The 23558-nt window shown below is 39.3% G+C and overlaps 1 protein-coding gene across 1 annotated transcript in view; it reads left to right on the top strand.

Moving 5' to 3' along the window:
* The window catches only part of FBN1 (fibrillin 1), a 252128-nt gene that overhangs the window by 194400 nt on the left and 34170 nt on the right, over nt 1–23558 (top strand). The window contains exons 42-49 of the mRNA XM_008568659.1: nt 1517–1588; nt 5201–5326; nt 9577–9699; nt 13560–13685; nt 15313–15429; nt 16260–16388; nt 16961–17080; nt 19500–19625. Of these exons, the coding sequence (XP_008566881.1) occupies nt 1517–1588; nt 5201–5326; nt 9577–9699; nt 13560–13685; nt 15313–15429; nt 16260–16388; nt 16961–17080; nt 19500–19625 (939 nt within the window). The remainder of the gene's footprint in view (nt 1–1516; nt 1589–5200; nt 5327–9576; nt 9700–13559; nt 13686–15312; nt 15430–16259; nt 16389–16960; nt 17081–19499; nt 19626–23558) is intronic.

Raw genomic sequence — 23558 nt, forward strand, 5'->3', positions numbered from 1 at the left:
AAATTGAATTAAAAGATAATACGAGTATTTCCATCAACTTTTTGAAGACCCCTTGTATATGTGTATATGTCTATGTGTATATCATATATTTGTTTTCAATTATATTGAAAAATTCATTTATTATTTTGCAAACTGTTCTAATATCAAATATACACAAAATTAATTTTTAAAGATTAAGTTTTCCAAAGATAGATAGAAGTCCTAGTATTTTCTTTTGTATCCTAATGGATCATTGCACATGTCCCTGGAGACTTCATAGACTAACATTTACTTTCAGAAATGACTGAGTTTTAAGAATTTACATACTCTTAATATTAAATGCAAGATTTCTCTTCATGTTGAAAACTAACCAAATCCAATCATGGTTGTTCATTAGCTGTGAAATCTGCCCATATTTTAGGAGTCCCTGTAATTTCTCTGGATGACCAATGTCAGCTGCCGTGACACTTGTTGGAAGTGGACACTCAGAGAGGAAGGAAATAAAGCACAGGGAGAAGAAAATGCTGTATTTTGATTAAAATAGTTCCAGAAACCCTCTACTAATTTTCACTGGGCATGACCAATAAGGCAGTATCCATACTGAACTTAGATTGATACCCATACCACACCAGTGACAGTCAGATCTAAAATTACAGAATATCAGGATTAGAAGGGCCACTGATGGCATTTAGTTCATCCTTTATTACCAAGTTTGATAAATTTAGGCAAAAGAAAGAGAGACAGAAAGGGAGAGAGGGCAACAGGAAAAGAGAGAGAGAGAAGGAAAGACAGAGAGAGAATGAATGAGAGCTGTACCAAATGAAATCCAGCTCTGAAAACTGAAGTAATGACAAAGGTTGGTTGGTTGACTTGAATTAGTCATTAAGAGATCTGATGTCAAGAACTTGATAAGATTTGCTATGGTCTCCCCCAATCTACTGAGAAAATGGCTCTTGCAAGTGTTTCTTAACTCCTAGATCCTGTACTGCAAAATGGAGAGAGGTACTCTTGCCAGTCCNGTACCAAATGAAATCCAGCTCTGAAAACTGAAGTAATGACAAAGGTTGGTTGGTTGACTTGCATTAGTCATTAAGAGATCTGATGTCAAGAACTTGATAAGATTTGCTATGGTCTCCCCCAATCTACTGAGAAAATGGCTCTTTTAAGTGTTTCTTAACTCCTAGATCCTGTACTGCAAAATGGAGAGAGGTACTCTTGCCAGTCCCTGGGTTCAGAGCTGCGCCATATGCACACCGAAGCCCAGACTCCTGCAGGCAGGCTCATGCGAATGAGTAGCATGGGAGGAAGAGACCTCCACTTCTCCCTCGTTATCATGTCAACATGAGATTGTTTTTCCTTCTGTGTTTGTCTTACAGACAAGGTTACATCTGTAGGAATTTTCAGATTTACTTTTTAAATTCTTCAAAATACAGACCAATACCTTTCAAGCATGTTTACAAAGTAATCTCTTTCAGTACAATTATTGCTCTTTGCTGACCCCGATCCACCCACCTGCACCTTTGTTTCATCATTGCAGATGAGTTTGCTACGCTCTGTGGAAGTCAAAGGCCAGGCTTCGTCATTGACATTTATACCGGCTTACCTGTTGGTGAGTTATGACGGCATTGTTGAAACTTTCTGTTTTTGCCTTTGTGTTAGAAAAAGGGAGTATACACCATTGTTTTCTCAGTTTGTTGTTTTTTTTTTGAAGGAAAAATTGTTAAACAATGCCCTTAGCTTTATTGAAATAGTGATTCTTAGTTTGAAACAAACTGTACAAACACCCTGTGTAGCTCCACCTAACTGGCAGCAGGATTTGTTGCTCATGATTAAGGAGACTGAAAAGTTTTTCACAAAATTACAATCAAGCTTAGTTAAACCAACCCTAGGCATCAACAAAGAGAGATATTCTGGGAATAGGGCCAGTTGACATTTGATTTGACTGTAATTACCAATCCTTCCTTCTGACTAAGATGGGTTTAACATGACTTTTCACACCAATCCTTACCTGTAGGTTGTTCACATAAAGCTCTTTTTGTAAATCAGTTTTATCTCACATAGAATCTCCCTCAGGTTATCTGCTTTGTGAATTTCAGATGTGAAAAAATCTTTTCAATCTGAGGCCCTGTCTGGAAACTGGAGCAGAGACCACTACAGAGGCAGAGATGCTTGTGCAAGATTCAGAATTAGTGCACTGCATTCAGCCAATGTAGGCAATGCCCTTGTGGTTTAAAACCAAATAACATGAAAGTAGATGGAAAGCTATTGCATTCTCAGAGTTTTTCCCTGGTGTGATTTATATGCATCCTTAGATGCCCTCGAGAATTAGTGCACTGCATTCAGCCAATGTAGGCAATGCCCTTGTGGTTTAAAACCAAATAACGTGAAAGTAGATGGAAAGCTATTGCATTCTCAGAGTTTTTCCCTGGTGTGATTTATATGCATCCTTAGATGCCCTCGAGTCTGAGCAGTTGTGTCTAGTAGCAAACATCACCACTTGCTTTGTTCCACCTCATTCCTAATAAGTAAACTGAAATCCACATCAGCCTTTCCAGTGACCTTGTTTAAGAAAACAAGGGTCCGGTCCAGCAATCAGCCTGGTTCCCTTAGTGCCAAATCCATATGGCTCCACTGTCTAGTCGATGTCCAAAGAAACTTCATGGTTTGGAAAGAAAAACTGCTAAATGACATTGGCATGAAACACCTGGCCCTAGCTGCTTTGTTTTTCCTCTTCCCCAAACAGATATTTTAATCTCCCTAGAATCTGTGATGGGAAGATAAGTGGTCTCTATGGTTCTCTATGGACAGACCAGGCATGTTCCCCAGCAAGGCCTGCCCTCCAAGACTGGCAGTAGACAAAGACTCGAGACAGCATCAGCATTGTCCGCTAGTAGAGCTGGAAAGGCCTCAAACATCATCTAGTCCAAATGCCTTGTTCTACAGGAGCAAGAGGCCCATAGAGGGGAAGGGACTCACCCAAGGCCACTTAGCTAATTAATAACAGAACTGGGACCAGAACCCAGTCCTGACTCATAGCTTGCTTTGCCTCTAGCTCTTGAAAACTGGAAATGTGATATTTAGCAAAATACTTATTGTTACCAAATTCCACCATGACAAAATATTTAGATGACTGAGAAACTTTGTTTTGTTTAAGCTTTATACTCTCCTTTTGGAAGATCTTAAGACTGTTGACATGTAGAGTCCATTCGTATGGGGTTAAAACTATAGCACGTTTATTCTTGTCTTAAAATATAAACTTCTTCAAGTTGAAGTTCAAATAAAATTCAGTCAGGAAAAGAAAAAATAATTTTTAATATATCCTTTTGCTACTTTATACCTAACAATGACTAGAAATTTAACTCAGTCTGTTATTGTTAAACTTGATAATAATATATCACTTATGTTTAAAACAAATGAATGTGAATACAATATTTCATGTTTTAACCCACAGTGAAAAAATGGCATCTGAATTGTGTTTTCATTTGCCAATGAGAAACTGTTGTGATGTTACTTCATGTGGCTTTTTAACAACATGAATACAAATGTGTGAAAAATCTAAAAATATAATTGTCTGTATGAAAAATAGTATGTACCCATTGAGATTATAAGCTGTTTTAGCTTAGAATAGACCAGTTTGTCTTCAAACAAAATCAAGCCCTTTAAAAAAGGGTCTGAAATAAATCTATAGCCTGTCAAATTTCTCCTTTAAAAGGGGTTAGTTGTAAAGTGCGATTCTTCTGAAATTGCAACAGCTCTTGTTGGCTCCACTTAAGTCTGTGACCATCTTCTCATGACTTATGCAAACAAAGAACCTTGCAGAGGCTCCTGATTATACGACAGTACTTCAAAAAGTTCATGGAAAGATTTGTATTAGCTTTCAATTCTATTTGTCCATGAACTTGCTGAAGTACCCTTGTAATAAGTAAACAAAAGTATCTCAACAACAGTAGCAGAAACCCAGTGTGTTGGAAAGACTTGAGATTGTAGGCCAGAGCTTCACATACCCTCCCAGCAGAGGTGTTTTGTCAAACTCTGCCAAGGGGCTGATGGAGGGGCCCTCCAGAATAACAAGCACTCTGACAACAGTTCTATGAAGATGGTATGATGGTGACATGAAAAACCTAAGGGAGGCAGGAATGCCTGTCAGTGGATTCCTGGCATCAGATCCTGACTGCTTTAGTACCCAGGTGTTTTCTGACAAGCTGCATCCTCCAGCTTGGCCTCAGTTGCATCAGATGCATAGTGAGGATAGTCATAGTGGCCAGAGGCCATCTCATATGGTGGCTTCATGCCTCAGTGAATACATACAGGTTGAGTGCTTGAGACATGTACTACACATGCAGCAAGTGAAATGCTATTAATGCTACTACTATTATTAGTGTTACTATCATTGTCCTGGAGGACACTTAAATGGTTGGGAGTTCAGAGCAGGTAAAACAGACATGGGACCATGCCAGGCTGGCGAGGAGACGAGAGCTGCCCATGAGCCCCCTCGGTGCCTGGCCAGCCCTGTGCCAGCAGCCTGGGTCCCGACTCTGCTCTCACTCCTGCTTTGGTCCTGTTTTGATGCTCATCAACCCACTGCCAGACACTGGTTCTTAATTTAACAAATTTGAATCGAGCGCTTGCCATTTGTCACGTAGAGTGCTAAGGACTGTAACACAGTGGTGTTCCTTCAGAAGCACACAGTCGACTGAGACAGTTGTTCGCAGGAGCTGTCCCCATCTACACAGTTAGCCCCTGCCCAGCTTCCCTCTCCACTCCCAACTTACCCCCTTTCTAAAGCCATGTGAAGGAGGAAGGGGGAGGTGACGTGGAATTTGAAAGATCAGAGTATTTTATGACCACGTACTCTTCCTCTGTTCTTCACCTGCACACATAGGGAAGAGAAGCCATTTACTCTTGGCAGTCACTTTTTTTCTACTCATCTGGTGTATCCACAGTGCCCAGTGGATCCAGAGATCGCCCCTACGTATACAAAGTTGATGTTCTGAAACAAAAACAAAAAGACAGATACTAAATCCAGATAGACACGTGAGTGTCTGGAAAGTGGTTTTGTTATTTCAATTTGCTATTCATTGATATCCCCTAATCCCATCACCACCACCCCAATGCGCACATGCACACACACGAACACACACAGAGCACTTTCAATCCTGGCTTACCCTGCACAGGGATCACGTGCTATATTGTCACTCAAGAGTGGCTGCTCTGTTTTTAGATATCGATGAGTGTCGGGAGATCCCAGGGGTCTGTGAAAACGGAGTGTGTATCAACATGGTTGGCAGCTTCCGATGTGAATGTCCAGTGGGGTTCTTCTATAATGACAAGTTGTTGGTTTGTGAAGGTAAGTGATGTTGTGACCTTATCATATCCAGAAATGAGCCAACTGATGAGCTACTTCACCACACACACTTGGCATATTTCCCAACACTGAAATTTCAGAAATGCATTAAGCTCTAGAAATAGTGAAGGGCATGGTGTAGAACAACATGGGATTTCATGCAAAAGAATTTACTAAATCCCAGTGGAAAAACCAGGATGTACATTTCCCAGCCCCCTTCTCCCAACACACAATGTATTAGATTTCCCGGCTGATATGAAAAAGCTTTGAGTTCCTGGGTGTGTCAGATAGATGGCTTTTGTTTCTCTTTGCTTGAAAGTGAGCATGAGTGGACGGTCGTCTTTAGTCAAATCCCAGAATCAGTGTTCTCTTCCAAATGGAGACTTTGCTACTCCCAAGTGAAAACAAGGCTAATACAGATATTTCAAATGCATGAGAGAATTCCAAATGGCAAGAACAGCAAATTTGATTTTATATGAAGAATGTTGGCATGCATGCAAATGGTACTTTTTTCATTTTCAAATGACCTCCTGTTGCCGTTTATATGTACTGTGATTCTGAGCATTCCTTATAGCACTTCATATTTTTCCTACATCTGGGGAAGATAGTGTTTTTTTACATTTTAGTAAAAAGGACATTACATTACTGGTTATTAAATATACCATGTGCCCTAGGATAACCGGAATAATTTTCTATTTAANAAGAATTTACTAAATCCCAGTGGAAAAACCAGGATGTACATTTCCCAGCCCCCTTCTCCCAGCACACAATGTATTAGATTTCCCGGCTGATATGAAAAAGCTTTGAGTTCCTGGGTGTGTCAGATAGATGGCTTTTGTTTCTCTTTGCTTGAAAGTGTGCATGAGTGGACGGTCGTCTTTAGTCAAATCCCAGAATCAGTGTTCTCTTCCAAATGGAGACTTTGCTACTCCCAAGTGAAAACAAGGCTAATACAGATATTTCAAATGCATGAGAGAATTCCAAATGGCAAGAACAGCAAATTTGATTTTATATGAAGAATGTTGGCATGCATGCAAATGGTACTTTTTTCATTTTCAAATGACCTCCTGTTGCCGTTTATATGTACTGTGATTCTGAGCATTCCTTATAGCACTTCATATTTTTCCTACATCTGGGGAAGATAGTGTTTTTTTTACATTTTAGTAAAAAGGACATTACTGGTTATTAAATATACCATGTGCCCTAGGATAACCGGAATAATTTTCTATTTAATACTTAAGCTTAGGGCCTCTAGCAGAGTTTTTGTTCATGTTAGAAAGGGTTATTACCCCTTAGAGCATGTAATATAGCACATATGTCAACATTTTAATGTAAGAAACCTTTTTTTCTAAACTAGGGATAATTTATATTCCATGAATAAAGTGATAGTGTTAACCACATACTTGTTAAGTTCTCCTCACCAGGCTTTTGGTTACTACGGCCAAGTAGGCACACATCCCTTACCCTGGGTTGTGGGTTGGTGGGAACGGGGTGATAGCCATTCAGAGCCTTTCTAAGAAGATAGCCAGTTCAGAACTTGGCCCCAGTCCCAGGCTTTGGGAGCCCCTGAGGATCAGGTGCCTGGAGAGGAAGCATGGGCGTGGGAGAGAAGGGAATCCACAGCAAATGATCTTCTAGTGCTAGAGCTGGCTGCATTCCTCATAGCTGCACTCTTCCCCGTTTCCTTCATGCCTCAGGATGCCTGCTACCTTCTAGTGGCATTTCCCCTTCTCTTCCATTCAGATATCCTTTTGATGATCTCTTTACCCAGGTACCTCCTTGCCACTTATATTTGTTAAAGCAGCAGCCCTTGGCCAGAACCCACAGGCAAGGCCACTCATCACCACTAAGTTAACCTAGATCTTGCTACATCCATGAGATTGAAAACATGCAGCTGGACCAGTGCAAGGCACTTCACTGTCAGGGTAGCACTCAGTAGATACTGAGATGACTAAATACTCTAATTTTAAATTTCTTTTTCACAGTATATCCATCTTCAGGATGAGTGTTTAATACAGGGTTAGGCACTTCCTGGTACACGCTTAGCTCTCCAAATCAGAAAAGGAGGTTGATGTAATACATGCCTCAACAACTCTAAAGTTGGAACAGATTCTAGAAGTGATTTAGGGAGCATACATGCATCTGCTTTCCCTAAGTATGCACATTATCAGCTGATAGGCTGGTGCATCAATGAAATGCTTGTCTGTGACACCATTTGGCTTTGTCAGTGGCACAATCTAGCCTCTGTGTTTCTATATACCTTTCATTAAGAGCAGGGCAGACCTTGTGGGTGAGGTAATGCTGGCTCTGTTGTAACGCAAGGCAGGCGTACTTCTGCTCACGTGTCTTTTGCACAGAGGCACCATCCACCCCGCTGTAGACAGAAACTCCCGCTCACTGACTGAAGGTCCTGAGGTCTTCCCACCACAGAAGCACGCCTAAGCATCGGCTGGTGTGTTTGCCGCCCCCTTGTGGGAACTTCTTTAGCTGAGCCTAATTCTGTGTAAAAACTCAGAACGGGTGCTAAGGGCCAACCCTCACCTGTGTTACAGACTATTCCCTTCTCTGGACTTGGATTATTCCATTGGAGGGGGGAGAAGAACACATTTTGTGCCCCATGGTATAGCCTGGGCTGTGCAGTAGCTTTTGCGGTGCCATGAATTTGAGCTATATGAGGTACCTGTCTTTTTAAAAAGTAGGCAAACAACCCTCTGAGCAAAGTCTGAGCTCTGGAGCACACAATACCCATTTTATTCTTTTCTTTGATAATGAGAGTTGGGGTGTTCTCAGCAGTTTTGTGTGCATCCTCCCATGTTAGTTTTCCTTGATTTCACTGTCTTGTGGCAGTAATTTAAGCAGGAGTTTCTACGGCCCTGCAGCTCAAAGCGCTATCTACAAACCAGGAACACCTGCATCACCCAGGAGCTTATTAGAAATGCAGAGTCTTGGGCCATTCCCCAGACATACTGAGTCAGAATGTGCCTTTTAACAAGATCCCAAGTGATGTGTGTGTGCCTTAAGGTTTGAGACACTCAGCTTTACAGACTTTACAACCCTTCAGACAAAAGCAGCCTTACTGCGTCATAAAATCCTCGGGCTATGAGTAGATACAAGACTTCCTAGGACAACAGTCTATCCCCATATCAAGTCTTGGACCTAACAGCTGAGTTTCTTGAGTTTTTTGTTTAGATATGAGCATCATTAGAGTCCATATGTGGTCATAAATCAAATACTTGCATTTATAAGTAATATTACCAAAGTAGAAAATCTAGATAATGGGGTTTTAGTCTCCTACTCTCTCTTTGTTAAAAAAAAAAAAAAAGAAAGGACTATTTTCTAACATAGTTTCAGGTTCACAGCAAAATTAAGAAGGTACAGAGATATCCTATATACCCCTGCCCCCACATATGCACAGCCTCGCCATTATCAGTGTCCCCCACCAGAGTGGTAGCTTTGTTAGAACTGATGGACCTAAGCTGACACATCGTAATCACCAAAGTCCATAGTAGACCTTAGGACTCACTCTTGGTGGTGCACATTCTGTGATTTGGACAAATTTGTAATAACTGTATATACCGTTGTAGTATCATAGAGTAGCTTCGCTGCCCTGAAAATCTTTTGTCCTCCTCCTATTCATCCGTCTCTCCCCTCATTGGACCTAAGCTGACACATCGTAATCACCAAAGTCCATAGTAGACCTTAGGACTCACTCTTGCTGGTGTACATTCTGTGATTTGGACAAATTTGTAATAACTGTATATACCGTTGTAGTATCATAGAGTAGCTTCGCTGCCCTGAAAATCTTTTGTCCTCCTGCTATTCATCCCTCTCTCCCCTCAACCCCTGGCAACCACTGATCTTTTTACTGTCTACATAGTTTTGCCTTTTCCAGAATGTCATATAGTTGGAATCATACAGTATGTAGCCTTTTCAGATTAGATGCTTTCACTTAGTAACATGCACTTAAGTTTCCTCCATGTCTTTTCATGGCTTGATAGCTCATTTCTTTTTTAGTGCTGAATAACATTTCATTGTCTGGATGTACCACAGTGTATTTATCCCTTCACCTACTGAAGGACATCCTGGTTGCTTCCAAGTTCTGGCAATGATGAGCAAAGCTATCAACATTTGTGTTGTCTTTTCAATAGAACCAGTCAAAATAAGACGGTGTAAATCTGTTTTTATGTGAGAGGCTTTGTTGACTCGACACCAGATTCTGTTCTTCTTCAGATTAAATTCTCTTCTGCTCATAGATATTGACGAGTGTCAGAACGGCCCAGTGTGCCAGCGCAATGCCGAATGCATCAACACTGCGGGCAGCTACCGCTGCGACTGTAAGCCTGGCTACCGCTTCACCTCCACCAGACAGTGCAATGGTACGTAGTGCCCCACTGGCTGGATGAGCCCACCCATGAGGTCATCTCCGTCAGGCTACACATACCTGGATTTCTTTCGAGACAGGCTGAAGAATACATGAGTTAAGACTTAGATCGATGAACTCTAATAACTAAATGGGAAAAAAGGAAAATTGTTAAAATGTCTAAATACTTAGCTTTTTTTCTCTCTTGATAGATGAGATGCTTGTAAAACAAGAAGTAAATCATTTATATAAATAGATTTTTTTTTTTGCCTATTTGCTGCCCAGCTGGCAAACACCCATTCCCCCCATATGCATGAGGGAGCACATGCACATTCCTCCCTAACCAATATTCAGGACCAAATACATTTTTTTTCCTCCCACATAATTCCCCTTAAGCAGGTGAGGTTTTCACCCTCTTGGCTACATATTCCAAATCTAGACAGGGAAGGTCTCCTGAGCTGGGCCAGCTTAACCTGCATGAACTGAAAAAACAAACAACAGCATTGCTTTTCTTTGTGTCTCACAAGACGAAAGATCACTCACTGAAGGCAGCAAAAAATAATAACCTTTTGTTAGCTATAAATCACTTACAGTAAATGAGAAATTGTCCTCTACAGGTTAGACTTTTTGTTGTTCACTTTAGACAGGGATGTGGTAGAAATAAGAAGTATGGGTGTATTATCAACTTAAAAGGAAAGTTAGTCAGTATCTGATGGTATTTTGTAGCCAGTGGTATGAATATTAAAACAGTGGTGGTTTAATCCAGAAGCAAAATAATACCTCAGAATGATTTTCTTGTGTTTTTAAGTAATTATAAATCATTGTATATTTAGCAAAGAGGTCAGGAAGAGTGTGTTATTTTGCTTAGATTCATTTCCTGGATATTTTATGCATTTGTGAATGAAACAACACAGGAGAACATGGTTAGATTTCCCTTGGATTTCCTTGCCTACCAGTGATTAAGTGGTAGGAAGTGCACTGCTCTCTGTAGGGTATTTTGCATTGTTTTATGAGACCTTGGTGGGAAGAGGGTGTAATAGCAGAACAAAAAATCATTTTGAGAATCAAGACTTATTTTGTTGAGTTTACAGGAACATGTGCAAGTATTTAGCGTTTTGTCAACAGGGCTGTTGTTATCCATGTATTAAAAATCCAGGACAGGAAAAGTGGGGACGTCTCTGATATGAACCACAATACCCTAGTGAAACTTGGCATTGATACCACTTCCCTGCATTTTACTCTTAATTTATATTTCTTTGGAACTGGTGAAATAATTCCACTTAAAATAAAGAATTGCTGATAGTATAGAATGTGTCATTTCACACCGTTTCACACTCAGGCAACAAGTGGGACAGAACTATTTATAAATCAAGACAAGACATCCAGCCATAGCCTGATGGGGCTTAAGCCCTTTCACATTTTTTTGTAGAACATTAACATACATAAAATGCATCCCGTGTTACCCACAGTAAGTATTGTGGATGAGTTAAATCAATCCAAAAGCTCAATTTCTTTCATTCATTGAAATCCTCAAGAAGAAAGACAATGTATTGGCGTTTTGCAACTATTCAGCCTCTAGGGTTAAAGACTATTCTGGAAAAAAAAAATTCTTCATTTACATCCTTTAAAATCTTTTAAAGTATTTTTAAATGCTATCCTATATGTGGCATTTTTCAGGCATGTTGCAAAGTACTCCTCTCTGCCCGTATTTAAAATGAAAAGAACTAAATCTTTCTCTCAGAAAATTTTTATTTGAATTCATAAATACATCAGTTCAAACCCCAAATCATAGCTGTCCGTAGCACCCACATTGTTGCTGAGAGATAAGAGAGAAGAATTAGGTATCTATGCTCAGTATGCTAGTCTGAGCTTACTCAGGAGCTGAGCACTGAGCAAACACAGCCCCTCTTGAAATGTCTTACCCAGCTAAAGACAAGAGGCAGTTTCTTCCCAACCACTTCCTCATGGTCGCCTCTCTCTCTGCTGGCTGTTTGGGTTTTCTCCAGTAGCATGTTCAAACCCACTATCCCAGCCTCAAAGATAACATCCTGAGAGTTCAAATCCTGGTGCTCATAGAAACCTAGTTTTCTGGTCTCAGGAAAAGCTGAGAACTTCACAGCTGTGTTCTCCAGACTTGATTTTTCTTTCACCAACAGAACCTCAATGTACAGCATATTTTATTTTTCCTTTTTTAAAACCATCATGAGATAGGGCAATACTGAAGAGAAAATTCCTAACTGGTGAGCTCTTTCTAAGAAGATCCTTAGTGCTCTTTCTTTGTGGGACCCAGACATAAGATAGACCTGGTTCCCAGCATACTCCCACATCTAGTACTACCTGAAAGTGCCAAAGGTTTGAGCCAATTATGGTAAGCCCCAGCCTACCTCAAGACCAGCTCCATTCACTAAATCTGGGGATGGGAATCAACTTCCTCTGCCTCTCCTGGGAAGCAATTGGCTCATTTTAAATCCATCTTCTCAAATGGGAATAGTCAAAATTTGTTAACTAGCATATCTACATAGACTAGCAGTAGCTCCCAAGCTGCTCTATCCCAGTTTCCCCTCTTAACGATATACTAAACCTCACATGGGACTTTTAAACAGTATGGCAATTTATCAGCTTTAGTAGGAAGTGATCATAAAAATGGCAGCCTGAACGCATGAAATGGAGAAGATATCTGGTTTTTTGGAACAGGTGCGGTTGCTTTGTGCAGTGAAATGTGCCCATTCCCAATTGCTGTTTAGTAGGAAGTGATCATAAAAATGGCAGCCTGAACGCATGAAATGGAGAAGATATCTGGTCTTTTGGAACAGGTGCGGTTGCTTTGTGCAGTGAAATGTGCCCATTCCCAATTGCTCTGTTCTCAGTAAACAGGACAGACAAACAGCAAGTCTGGATTATTCATCTAGGAGCGGGGTGCTGTGTATTCTACAGCATCGGCAGCAAAGATAGCACTCTCTTTGTTTTCTTTTGTGATGGTAGGAAAATCAGGATAGAGTTTTGAGAGCTTTAAAAAATTAGAGACATAAGTAGGTATGTAAGTATGTCACTTGTGAATTCATGCATTAAATTCTGCCCCTCGGATAACCAGATTGCAGGAAAGCCACAAAGATTCAGCCAACGATAAATATAATTTAGAGCTTAAAGACTGGCAGAAGCAAGCAGGAGGCTTTCCTTTGCATGAATATAAGTTAAAAGAGATATTGTTAGGATTGCCAGGTGCCAAAAGGAGTATGTGGACATGAAGACTTGGACAAGACAGAACAGAAGGTTATAGGAATAAGACAAAACAGTGAGGTGAAGAGACAATGTGGGTTGTCCATCAAGAAAAATGTAATGTTGGCAATGGGATTTGTTTGACTTTGATATAAATTCCCAAAGGAGGCCTATGAAGTGTCCATGACTTGAAATACCAAATATTGACTAGACAAAACACTCCAATTAATTCCACGGTCCGTGATGCTACTTAAACAGGTAATCAAACAGAAAAGCCTCTCGGTCTGAGTCTTTCTCTCCCATTGCACTTCTAAGTTTGTCATCTTTTAGAACATTTTTTGATTACTGACTCTGTTTTTCATTGTTTGATGTATTGTTAACATATTCTGAATATGCCCAGTAAGTGAGAGTAAGTTTTAACCAATTTTGAGGCAAAAATAAAATGCCAGTGTCTGTTTTGCTAACTTAGTTTAAAGCTAGGATTTCTCCTGAGAACAACACCTAGAAGTTAGTTATTCAATTAGATTTTGTCTCCTATGAGGGTACTTTGAAAAGTTCTTGGAAAAATAGAATTGAAGGTTATACGAATCTTTCCATGAACTTTTTGAAGTACCCTCATAAGTTTCCACTTAAGATGCTTACGATGCCTTGTATTTACAGATCGCAATGAATGTCAAGAAATCCCCAATATATGCAGCCATGGACAGTGTATTGACACCGTTGGAAGCTTTTATTGCCTTTGCCACACGGGTTTTAAAACAAATGCTGATCAAACTATGTGTTTGGGTACGTATGTGACTATCATTTCATTTTCTTCTTCATATCCTATTGAAAAATTCATTTCCACCTGAATATGTATGACAGTTAATACTAAGGTTTTTAGAAATTGTTTTTCTTTTTAGAAAATAAAAACACAGGCAGGTAAACAGCAGTAGCGTCCCATTTAATCTTTGACAATCTGGACATAATAAACCTCTTTGATATTCATTTGGCTGTCAGTTCAGAAAAACTTTTGACTAAGGGACAAATTGAAAAAGATATTAATAAAAATTAATTTTATTAATGTTAATGGCCTATTATACTTTTGTAATATTTATGTAGGATTACATTACTGGAATAAAATTCAGCTTTTGAGTGTGAGTGTCAGCATTTTTTAAGAAGGGTCTATAGTTTGTACCAGATCTTCAAAGAGAAATTTACAAATACTGCAAAGGGTAAAAAAAAATGTTAAGAATCATTTTTCTAGAAGTAAAAGAGCTCAAGATTTTAAATCTCTTCCTTGGTTTGAGTTCTGTCAGGAAGCTAATTTAGAATAAACTTCAAATATGTGGTCGATCATTTTCCCCTTTCCCTCCTTTCTTTTTCTACTTTAAAACAATATCATGTAAGGACTGGGGAAAAGGAAAAGATGTCTAAAATGCAGGTGAGTTAGGAAGCTAAGTTATTTTGTTGCTGATTGTGCGTATGCTGGGTGGGTCAGTACTTTTTGGTAAATTGGAGGGAGAATCTTTAAGGCTGAAGATTGCCAAAGGTAGCAACAAATCAAGACCCAGATGCACAGAGAATTTTTTTTTCATTTTCAAGTGAAAATATATTTGAGAAAAGTGGCAAGGGTGGAGAATGCTAGAAGTAAACAGAATAAAGTAATTCTTGTCCAGTTCTCATGTCCTCAGCTTGACTCCTTTCCCGTGTCAACCAAGGAAGTGATTTATTCCCAAGGTTTAGAACTTGGCCTTACTCTGGCTTCACACAGGGAGCTACACTGGTGGAGCTAATACCAATACCAAGGAGTTCGCAGTCTGCATATGAGACTTTGTGAACCCCCAAATGCCCTTTTACCCCAGTAACGAGTGAGATAAGTCATCATTGGCAGAGTTGCCATGTGTTTTTAGGGGTGACTGGGGAAAAGGAAAAGATGTCTAAAATGCAGGTGAGTTAGGAAGCTAAGTTATTTTGTTGCTGATTGTGCGTATGCTGGGTGGGTCAGTACTTTTTGGTAAATTGGAGGGAGAATCTTTAAGGCTGAAGATTGCCAAAGGTAGCAACAAATCAAGACCCAGATGCACAGAGAATTTTTTTTTCATTTTCAAGTGAAAATATATTTGAGAAAAGTGGCAAGGGTGGAGAATGCTAGAAGTAAACAGAATAAAGTAATTCTTGTCCAGTTCTCATGTCCTCAGCTTGACTCCTTTCCCGTGTCAACCAAGGAAGTGATTTATTCCCAAGGTTTGGAACTTGGCCTTACTCTGGCTTCACACAGGGAGCTACACTGGTGGAGCTAATACCAATACCAAGGAGTTCACAGTCTGCATATGAGACTTTGTGAACCCCCAAATGCCCTTTTACCCCAGTAATCACATAACCACTTTTGCCATTAATAATTCTGTTTCTCTTTGGCCTTTCTCCCTCCTAGACATAAATGAGTGTGAAAGAGATGCCTGTGGGAACGGAACTTGCCGAAATACGATTGGTTCCTTCAACTGTCGCTGCAATCATGGTTTCATCCTTTCTCACAACAATGACTGTATAGGTGCGTGTGCAAAATAGTGCATCCCAAGAGGAAGTCAGTTTTATATCTGTTCTTTATAATTAGCATTATCTCCAGTGCACCTGCTGTCTTTTTGTTTATAAACATATACCATCTTATCCATAAAAATTGATTACAAAACTTGTCAAAGATAATGTGCTAATTAAATGTCAAATATAATAACTATATCCATTACTTTTATTGAAATGCTCATTAGCAGCTGTAATTTTTATGTCTACTTTGCTGCAAATTAAATACATTTCAAAATAAACGGAATTAAGTTTTAAAATATACAGAAGTGATTGTGCAGAAATTACATGATTCAGGAATAATATGGACCTTCTTGTCTAGATGTTTCACTGTAGCTTCTCTTAAAAGAAATAAATTATTGAATCTATAAAATCCCCCGTATAAAACATGGTAGGCAAAAGTGATGAACCAAATTTTGTATTGTGCTAGAGCCTAATTTTATATACTTCTAATTGCAAGAATAGTAAATAATGCCCTCAGCTGAACTGTGTATTAGTAAATCAGTTTCAGCTTTTAAAAATAAAATTTAATGGAGGATCAAAGTGCAACTGATAAAAAATTCAAGGGTAGATTATCAGTCTCTAATATAATAATGTAACCTCATTGTTAGATTTGCATAGGTGCTTAAAGCCAGGTCTGTTGTTACAAACTGATCTTCATTGGAACTTCTTCTGTTTGGCTGGGCCAACAAAGGCCACCGAAATTCAGAAAAAGTATTTTTTCCTTTAAAGGTTTTGATCCTTGATGGGATTATGACATTTTCTTTGTAATATATCAAAGGATTTTTTTTTTTTTTTGGGCAGATGTTGATGAATGTGCAACTGGAAATGGGAACCTTTGCAGAAATGGCCAATGCATCAATACCGTGGGGTCCTTCCAGTGTCAGTGCAATGAAGGTTACGAGGTGGCTCCAGACGGGAGGACCTGTGTGGGTGAGTGCAGGGTATGGAAAGACCCTGGAAAGAACACTCCCAGGAACCACTCCCGGAATCATGCAGTCTATTCTGGAAGCCTGGAGGAAAAATCAGAGTAGAATTACATTAATCCTGCCTATAAAGACTTTGTTTGTATTTGTTACATGTATAATCACTTTTCCCCTCATTTTTAAACATTAAGTTATTGTACTCAGAATAGTTAAACTGTTAAATCTGACAGTTAAACAGTTAAATTATATATTTTTTCTTTAAAATATCTTTGTAGTAAGTACTTATATATTCTTTTGGGGGTCCTTAAAATCTTCATACTCACTGACTTTTCACATGCCACGCTTTTCTGGAAATATTTAATTTGCAGTAGGAAATATAAAATAGGGTTGTTATTGCACAGTTTTGAAAGCTGATAAGGCTTATTTTTATTGAGTCAGTTATTTTTCTTCATGGTGGAATTATGTGGACTTTAATTAGCTTTATGTATTTCTTTGATTTAATTCCAGTTTCTTTGTATTTTAAGTGTTCGATGGAAATCATACCAGTGGGAACCTCTTCTTTTTTCCTTTCCTTTGCAGATATCAATGAATGTCTTCTAGAACCTGGAAAATGTGCACCAGGTACCTGTCAGAATTTGGATGGGTCCTACAGATGCATTTGCCCACCTGGATACAGTCTGCAGAATGACAAGTGTGAAGGTAGGAGGGCTACCAATGTCTGGGAATGAGCAGTACCAGTCACTGCACTGGATTTACCATAATGAGAATTGTTGTCGTAGTGTCTTCATTTTGAAATACTTTATCAGAAACAAACACAAGGGCAGAGGGTATGACTTATGGTCTCATCGTTCTGGCAAGAGAAGAGCAGCTAATTCTCATGCTAATCTCTGAGGAAGTTTTTTGCTCCATGCAGACAGCTGATCATATGACTCTGGTGCTTTTTCATTGTGCTTTTATACAACTTGTGAAAATGCTGTGTCCCACTGCCAGTATTCCTGAATTACATGTATTGAAGTGGTAATAGCTTGCGGCTAAAAATAGCTCCTGATTCCAGTTAAAATCTTTAAGTGACCACATTCAAGGTTGGATGAATGCGGTTATATAATATGTCTATGTTGTTTTTACCTATAGAGCGGTAGACATGTTATTACAAATAAATTCTCAGCAAATAATAGTATTGCATTCCTTTAATCTCAACACATATGTCATCACATTAAGCGATGGAAATTAATTGCCAGCACTTCATAAATAAGTAGGGTTGAAAGGAAAGGTCTGCCTCTAATCCACAATGAGTGAGAATTTTCTACACTTTTAATATCATCAATTAAAAATTTTATTATGTGTCCAACTTAAATCACAGTCAAGTGATAATATTTTAAATGAAAACATTTTTATCAAAGTAAAATCCAAATGCAACTTATTAAAAATGTTATTTTACTTTTATTAAAAATTGGCTTTATTTACTCCATGATTAATGCATAATTCCCCTAAAATTAACTGAATGGAGATATATAGAAAGAAAAACAGCTTCCCAAATGGTCATAAATGTGACCATTCTACAATATTTGCTCCATTCTTAAGAAATTGTCATCTCCAGGCTAATTTCTACCTTAAGAGAAAAAAATCATAACAGCAGTGATAAAAACAACCAAAAAAATAGTTGAGCATTTGTACAAAAGTTAACTTTACTTTTAAGAAAAGGGTGGATTTAAGAATGGAGGGAATGTGGTAATGGAGAAATTCGATCATCGACAGCAGTTTTGATTCATTAATAAACCTCACGGAACATGACACAATTATAAATGCAGCCTAATAACACAGTGATGAAGAAGCTGACTTTGCATTCTGCAAAAAGAGAATCACTTTACATTGCGCATTTCTAAAATACCCATAGTGTGATATTTATAATATTAAGTCAAGATAATGGAGTTAATTTCCTAAGTTTTCCTTAGTTGGACCTCTTGGGAATAAAGTTGTATAATGCAAATATGTTTTGGTATGTATAGAACTCTTTGTGCAAACATGTGAAAATAAAGAGCCCCAAGATACAAGAGATATGTTGTATTTTGTTGAAAAAAGTATTTCCATAAAAATAGCATGGCTCAGAATTAAGACTTACCGTTTTCTTCACTACAAATTCCTGCTGAAGTCGGAGGAAAAGAGGGGTGAGTTTGTCAGAATAGAGTAGCCATACTTTTTTCATAAATAGGGTGGTTGTGCAATTTATTGATCAAACCAAGACAATTTTGGAAGAGAAAAAGGGCAGTATTAATAATGAAGTCAGGTCAACAGACATTGGCTGGACTCTCCCAGATAAACAAGGACACATGGTTACCCCAAGCCATTCAAACGTCACCGCAGACTATCCTTAACCACCCCTTTAAAGGAACTAGGATATATTAATCTACTAAAGAAAACATGCCACAATTCTAAGTTTATCAGGTTCATATTATCTGTATGATGAAAGAAAAACTACAGCCTGTATGAAATAGTATTTTTTTGTCTTCAGAAAAATTAACCTGCAAATCAAAGTTAGGAGCCTCATCGTCTCTGTTATCTTTATTTTGTACTACATAGGATTATACTTATTTTCATGTGTATTAATGTCCTTGTAAAATTTATAGTTTTAGGGCTATTTAGCATTGGGTACTGGGGAAAGCTCTGTGGATGGGTAGAGGGGAATAAATTTCGTTCAAAGGCCTCTGTCTCACATTGAGTGACTCACTGTCAACGTGGTTAAAATCTCCGAGTTCCTGCTTACTGTACAATGGTGAAGTGGGACTCTGGAGTTTCTTGTTTCTTTCCTAGCCTATTGTGGTATGAAATGACTCCAACTTTTCTAATTCGGCAAGCAATTCAGTTTAGGTAAGAGAAGTTTGTCATTGCTCCCCTTAGGAGGCACTTGCGGATTTCATTTTTACATCAAGAACTGCCAAAACTAATTTTTAAAAAGTCATCGCAACCTAGGAGTTCAGCTCCCAGCATTAAGATGCAGGAAAATATCTTCATTATTGTGAGAGTTTTGAAACTCAGTGGCACTGTATACTTCCACATTTTACATTTGGTGCTTGATGGGGTCTCCTTTGTGTTTTGATTTTGACACATGTAACTCTTTTAGATATTGATGAATGTGTTGAAGAGCCAGAAATTTGTGCCCTGGGCACATGCAGTAACACTGAAGGCAGCTTCAAATGTCTGTGTCCAGAAGGGTTTTCCTTGTCTTCTACTGGAAGAAGGTGCCAAGGTAAGTGCCTCTGAAGGCTTTGGACTTTCATTACTCTGTGTTTATTTGTTGTGGTCTTATTTTTTAAACATGGCAAAGTTGTGATTCTTTGTGAACAGGAAGATGGAGAGTTTTTATTCACCCAGAGGTCTAATGATTACCATATGTCAGAGATTCATTTTTACTTTTAAGATTAAAAACTCATCCATCAAGTTATGTTTGCTTATACAACTGTCCTGGCACTTAGGTAACTCCCCCTAAGAACACAGGTGGTGATAGGCCCATCAGTGGGGATCACCATGAGCCACCAGAACAGCAAAGCCTGGGGACGTTCAGCTATATATTCCCTGCCTCTGAAGAGCGAACCTGCGAAACTATGGGCCAAAACCTAGACTTTCAGACAGAAAAAAATGCAGATTAACCCATATGCCCCCAAGATATGCTGCCCATTCTTTACATCACAAATTCTCTAAGAAAAAAGAAAAATAAATTGACTGGGATTCTTGCTGGGCCATGGTCTGTTTTCAGGAATAAAACTCATCCGCTGTTGCAGTAAAGATTTTCAAGAGTTTGACTTTCAAATTACCATGGTCTGTTTTCAGGAATAAAACTCATCCGCTGTTGCAGTAAAGATTTTCAAGAGTTTGCCAGGTTAACTTTCAAATTAAAAAAAAAAAATCAAAAGGACCCTGAACTTAAGCATAGCATAACACAGGGTGTGCTTAAGTTCCAGAAAACTGTTTAGAATTCTCTAAACAGTGCAATTGTATGTGGCTGTCTACTTATACAGACTAGTTTAATGAACTCCTTGGGGGAAAGGGGGCAGAGGGACCCACAAACACATATATTTATTTTTTCCACTAGTGTTTTGTTTGGTTGTTGTTGTTTTGGTGTGGGGTTGGGTATTTTGGGGTTGTTTTGTGTGTGCCTGAAAGTGTGTGTGTGTGGTCTTTTGTTTTTGCTTCCTGATTACCAAATAAGAGGCACTGGGTTTCATTTAAGTTACCAAAAATGGCTTGGGATGCCAGCCCTGCCATTTTTAACCTAGAGCAAGTCATTGAATCTTTTGGAAGCTCAGTTTCCTCATTTTAAACAATAATACCTGCTAGACCAATCTTATTGAATATGTGAAAAAAGCTTTGTTAGTTTCTGAGTCCTTCATAGACTCATTATTGTTATTCTAATTGTCTGATTAACTTTTTTCTTTTCAACTGGTTGTTTTAGAAGCATGAAGGAGAGAGTTGAGAATTCTCTACTTGGTTTGATTTTCTAGGTAGCTATGAGAGGTCTGCATGGATTTCAGGGTGGTGCTTGATTCAAACAGATGTTCTGCCTGTATGGTACAGACCAGCCGGATAAATTCTAACTCCTGCTCCCTTGTTTTCGTGTGCCTTTGGCTTGGCCTGAGTTTGGAAAGAGAGCAGTGAGAAACCAGGTGTGAATCTGCCAATGTGGCAGGCCAGAGGAAACTCGTAGGCTATTAATTCAATTTGCACTGGCCTGTCACAGTGCACACTAACACTGCAGGAAGAATCAGCCCAGCTGTGAGAAGTTCTGCCACATGCTCAGCTGCAGGAGGCAGAGCCAGAACAGAGGAATGCAAGCAGGGAAGGTGACTTTCATAGTTCTGATGAAATTTAGGAGGTCATTAAGAGCTCTTTGCAAATGGACTGATAAATAGGCATCCTAGCAAACCGTAGCTAAAGTACATAGGCGAGCACAGCTCTCTTTCCCAATGCAAGGCATCTTTGGTTAATAAACCAATTCTAGAGAATCACCACAAGCAAAAGTAAATCTCCCACAGAGCTCAGATTTTACTGGAGCCAGGAATTTAAGAGCTGGGTTTTTCTTGTAAGATGACAAATTAGGAGTCAGACTTCTTTTGCCCATGAAATGAGAAAATTCCACAGGACCATGGATAATGTTTTCGAAGGAACACATTCCACAGGACTCAGGTGACAGATCCTGGAACTGAAGACCACAGGTTTAAATGAGCCACTCCCACTTGCAAAGTTCAAAGAAGGGAATTTGTCACTTAGGCTGACTTGAAACTTTATGCATTTAAGTCTCTGCCTAATGCCAAGATTTTTTGCCAGGGTGGGGTAGAGTGGTGTAGGGCAGACAGGGCTGGGGTTTGGAATAAGGTGAGCAATTAAAGGAAAAGAGTATGAGAATTTTAATACACCAATATTAGAAAATACATGTATCTAGGTTTAAAAGAAACACTACAAACTGGAAGACAAAGAGAGTTTTTACTGTATTTGTTGAATAGTTACTGAATTATACCTCAAGACAGTTGTGGGCATAAATAATGAAAACACGACTGATAAATACAAAACATTGTATGTGACAAAATACTGAAGAATAAAGGAAATCAAAAGGTGTCCAGCAAGAAATGATAATTTGTTAAATTGGAATGTTTCTCAGCAAAGCAAATATTTGTGTGGCATATATGCTGCAGGCCAAGGACTGACTTTTATTGCTCTTGACCTTCAGAAGGGTAGTTCATTGAAAGGTGTCTGTTAGGTCCTAGCCATAACAGATGGGGAAGTAGAATAGAAACTAGAGAGATGATTGATCTGGAAGAGTTGGCAGCCATGAAGAGTTGAGAAAGTTCATTGGGAAGGCCAACTAAATTTGACTTACAGAGCTTGATAAATAAATAGATAAATAGATAGACATATTTTAACTTTAATTCATGAAGACATTTCCTCTTTTTTCTTTGGTAACTCTGTTATCCTTGCATTGATTGTCTCCTTTGTCATGAAATAAAAGCTGGTGAAATTGTCTTAAATGCATTGGTGGCCATGATAGTACGCTTCCTGGGATTGGAAAACAATGACAAGAAAGAATGAAAATGCCAGAGGTGGTCAGACATAAAGAAAGAGGAATTGTGCAAAATGGATATGAAAGCATTTTCTTAAAACCTTCAGATTTTAGGGCTGACCCCATGGCTCCCACGGGAGAGTGCGGCGCTGGGAGTGCAGTGGCGCTCCCGCCGCGGGCTCGGATCCAATATAGGGATGGCCGGTGCGCTCACTGGCTGAGCGTGGTGAGGACGACACCAAGCCACGGGTTGCGATCCCCTTACCGGTCACAAAAAGAAAAAAAAAAGACACACACACAAAAAAATACCTTCAGTGCCGAGCCCGTGGCACACTCGGGAGAGTGCGGTGCTGGGAGCGCAGCGGTGCTCCCGCCGCAGGTTCGGATCCTATATAGGGATGACCGGTGCACTCACAGCGCTCACTGGCTGAGCACGTGGTGCGGCCGGTCTCAAAAAGGACAAAAAAAAAAATACCTTCAGATTTTAGCCTCCATGTAATGAGAGAGGCATCTTGCAGGGTCCTGGAGGTCACTGGAGGTCAAATGAGGGAAAATGCGCTCCAGACCCCTGGATGAGCTCATACTTTAGCGTCTCCCCATTTGTTCTATAAAAAATGGAAAAGTCAGTTCCCAAAATTATGTCAAGCAGTGTTGGAGAATTTTGTAGGAAATTGGTCCCATTCTTCCTTGTTGGAGTCACCAAATGATAATCAATATTAAAAAAAAACGTATTCCTTGAAAGAAAGGCTGTTCCACTCCTACCCACCCAAGGCCCTGTTTTCTTGCCTCTCTGTTGAGCTAGACAAGCTCCTGTTGAAAATTTAACATTGACATAGCTGTGTGTGAGTGGGTGTGTCAAATCTGCAGAAAGCCCCGCTTGCGTTTTGTTGCCAGCAACTCCATGAGTAGCTGCTTCAGCGACTGACCCTTGTGTCATATTTTCGCTAGTCCACATAGTTGCCACTTCTTTATTCTGTGCCTGTGATCTCGGGTTTTACTTTGGTTCCAGGGCTTAGGGGACACAAGAAGCCAAAAAGCGTGACATCACAGTAAATATTAGAACTAGAAGCACTCCCTCCTGGTGTGCTCGCTAAACATGTGCAAAGCAGAGCTATCCATGGAGGGATC

The sequence above is a fragment of the Galeopterus variegatus genome, unplaced genomic scaffold (genome assembly GCF_000696425.1).
Source record: "Galeopterus variegatus unplaced genomic scaffold, G_variegatus-3.0.2 Scaffold429, whole genome shotgun sequence".
Taxonomy (NCBI): domain Eukaryota; kingdom Metazoa; phylum Chordata; class Mammalia; order Dermoptera; family Cynocephalidae; genus Galeopterus; species Galeopterus variegatus.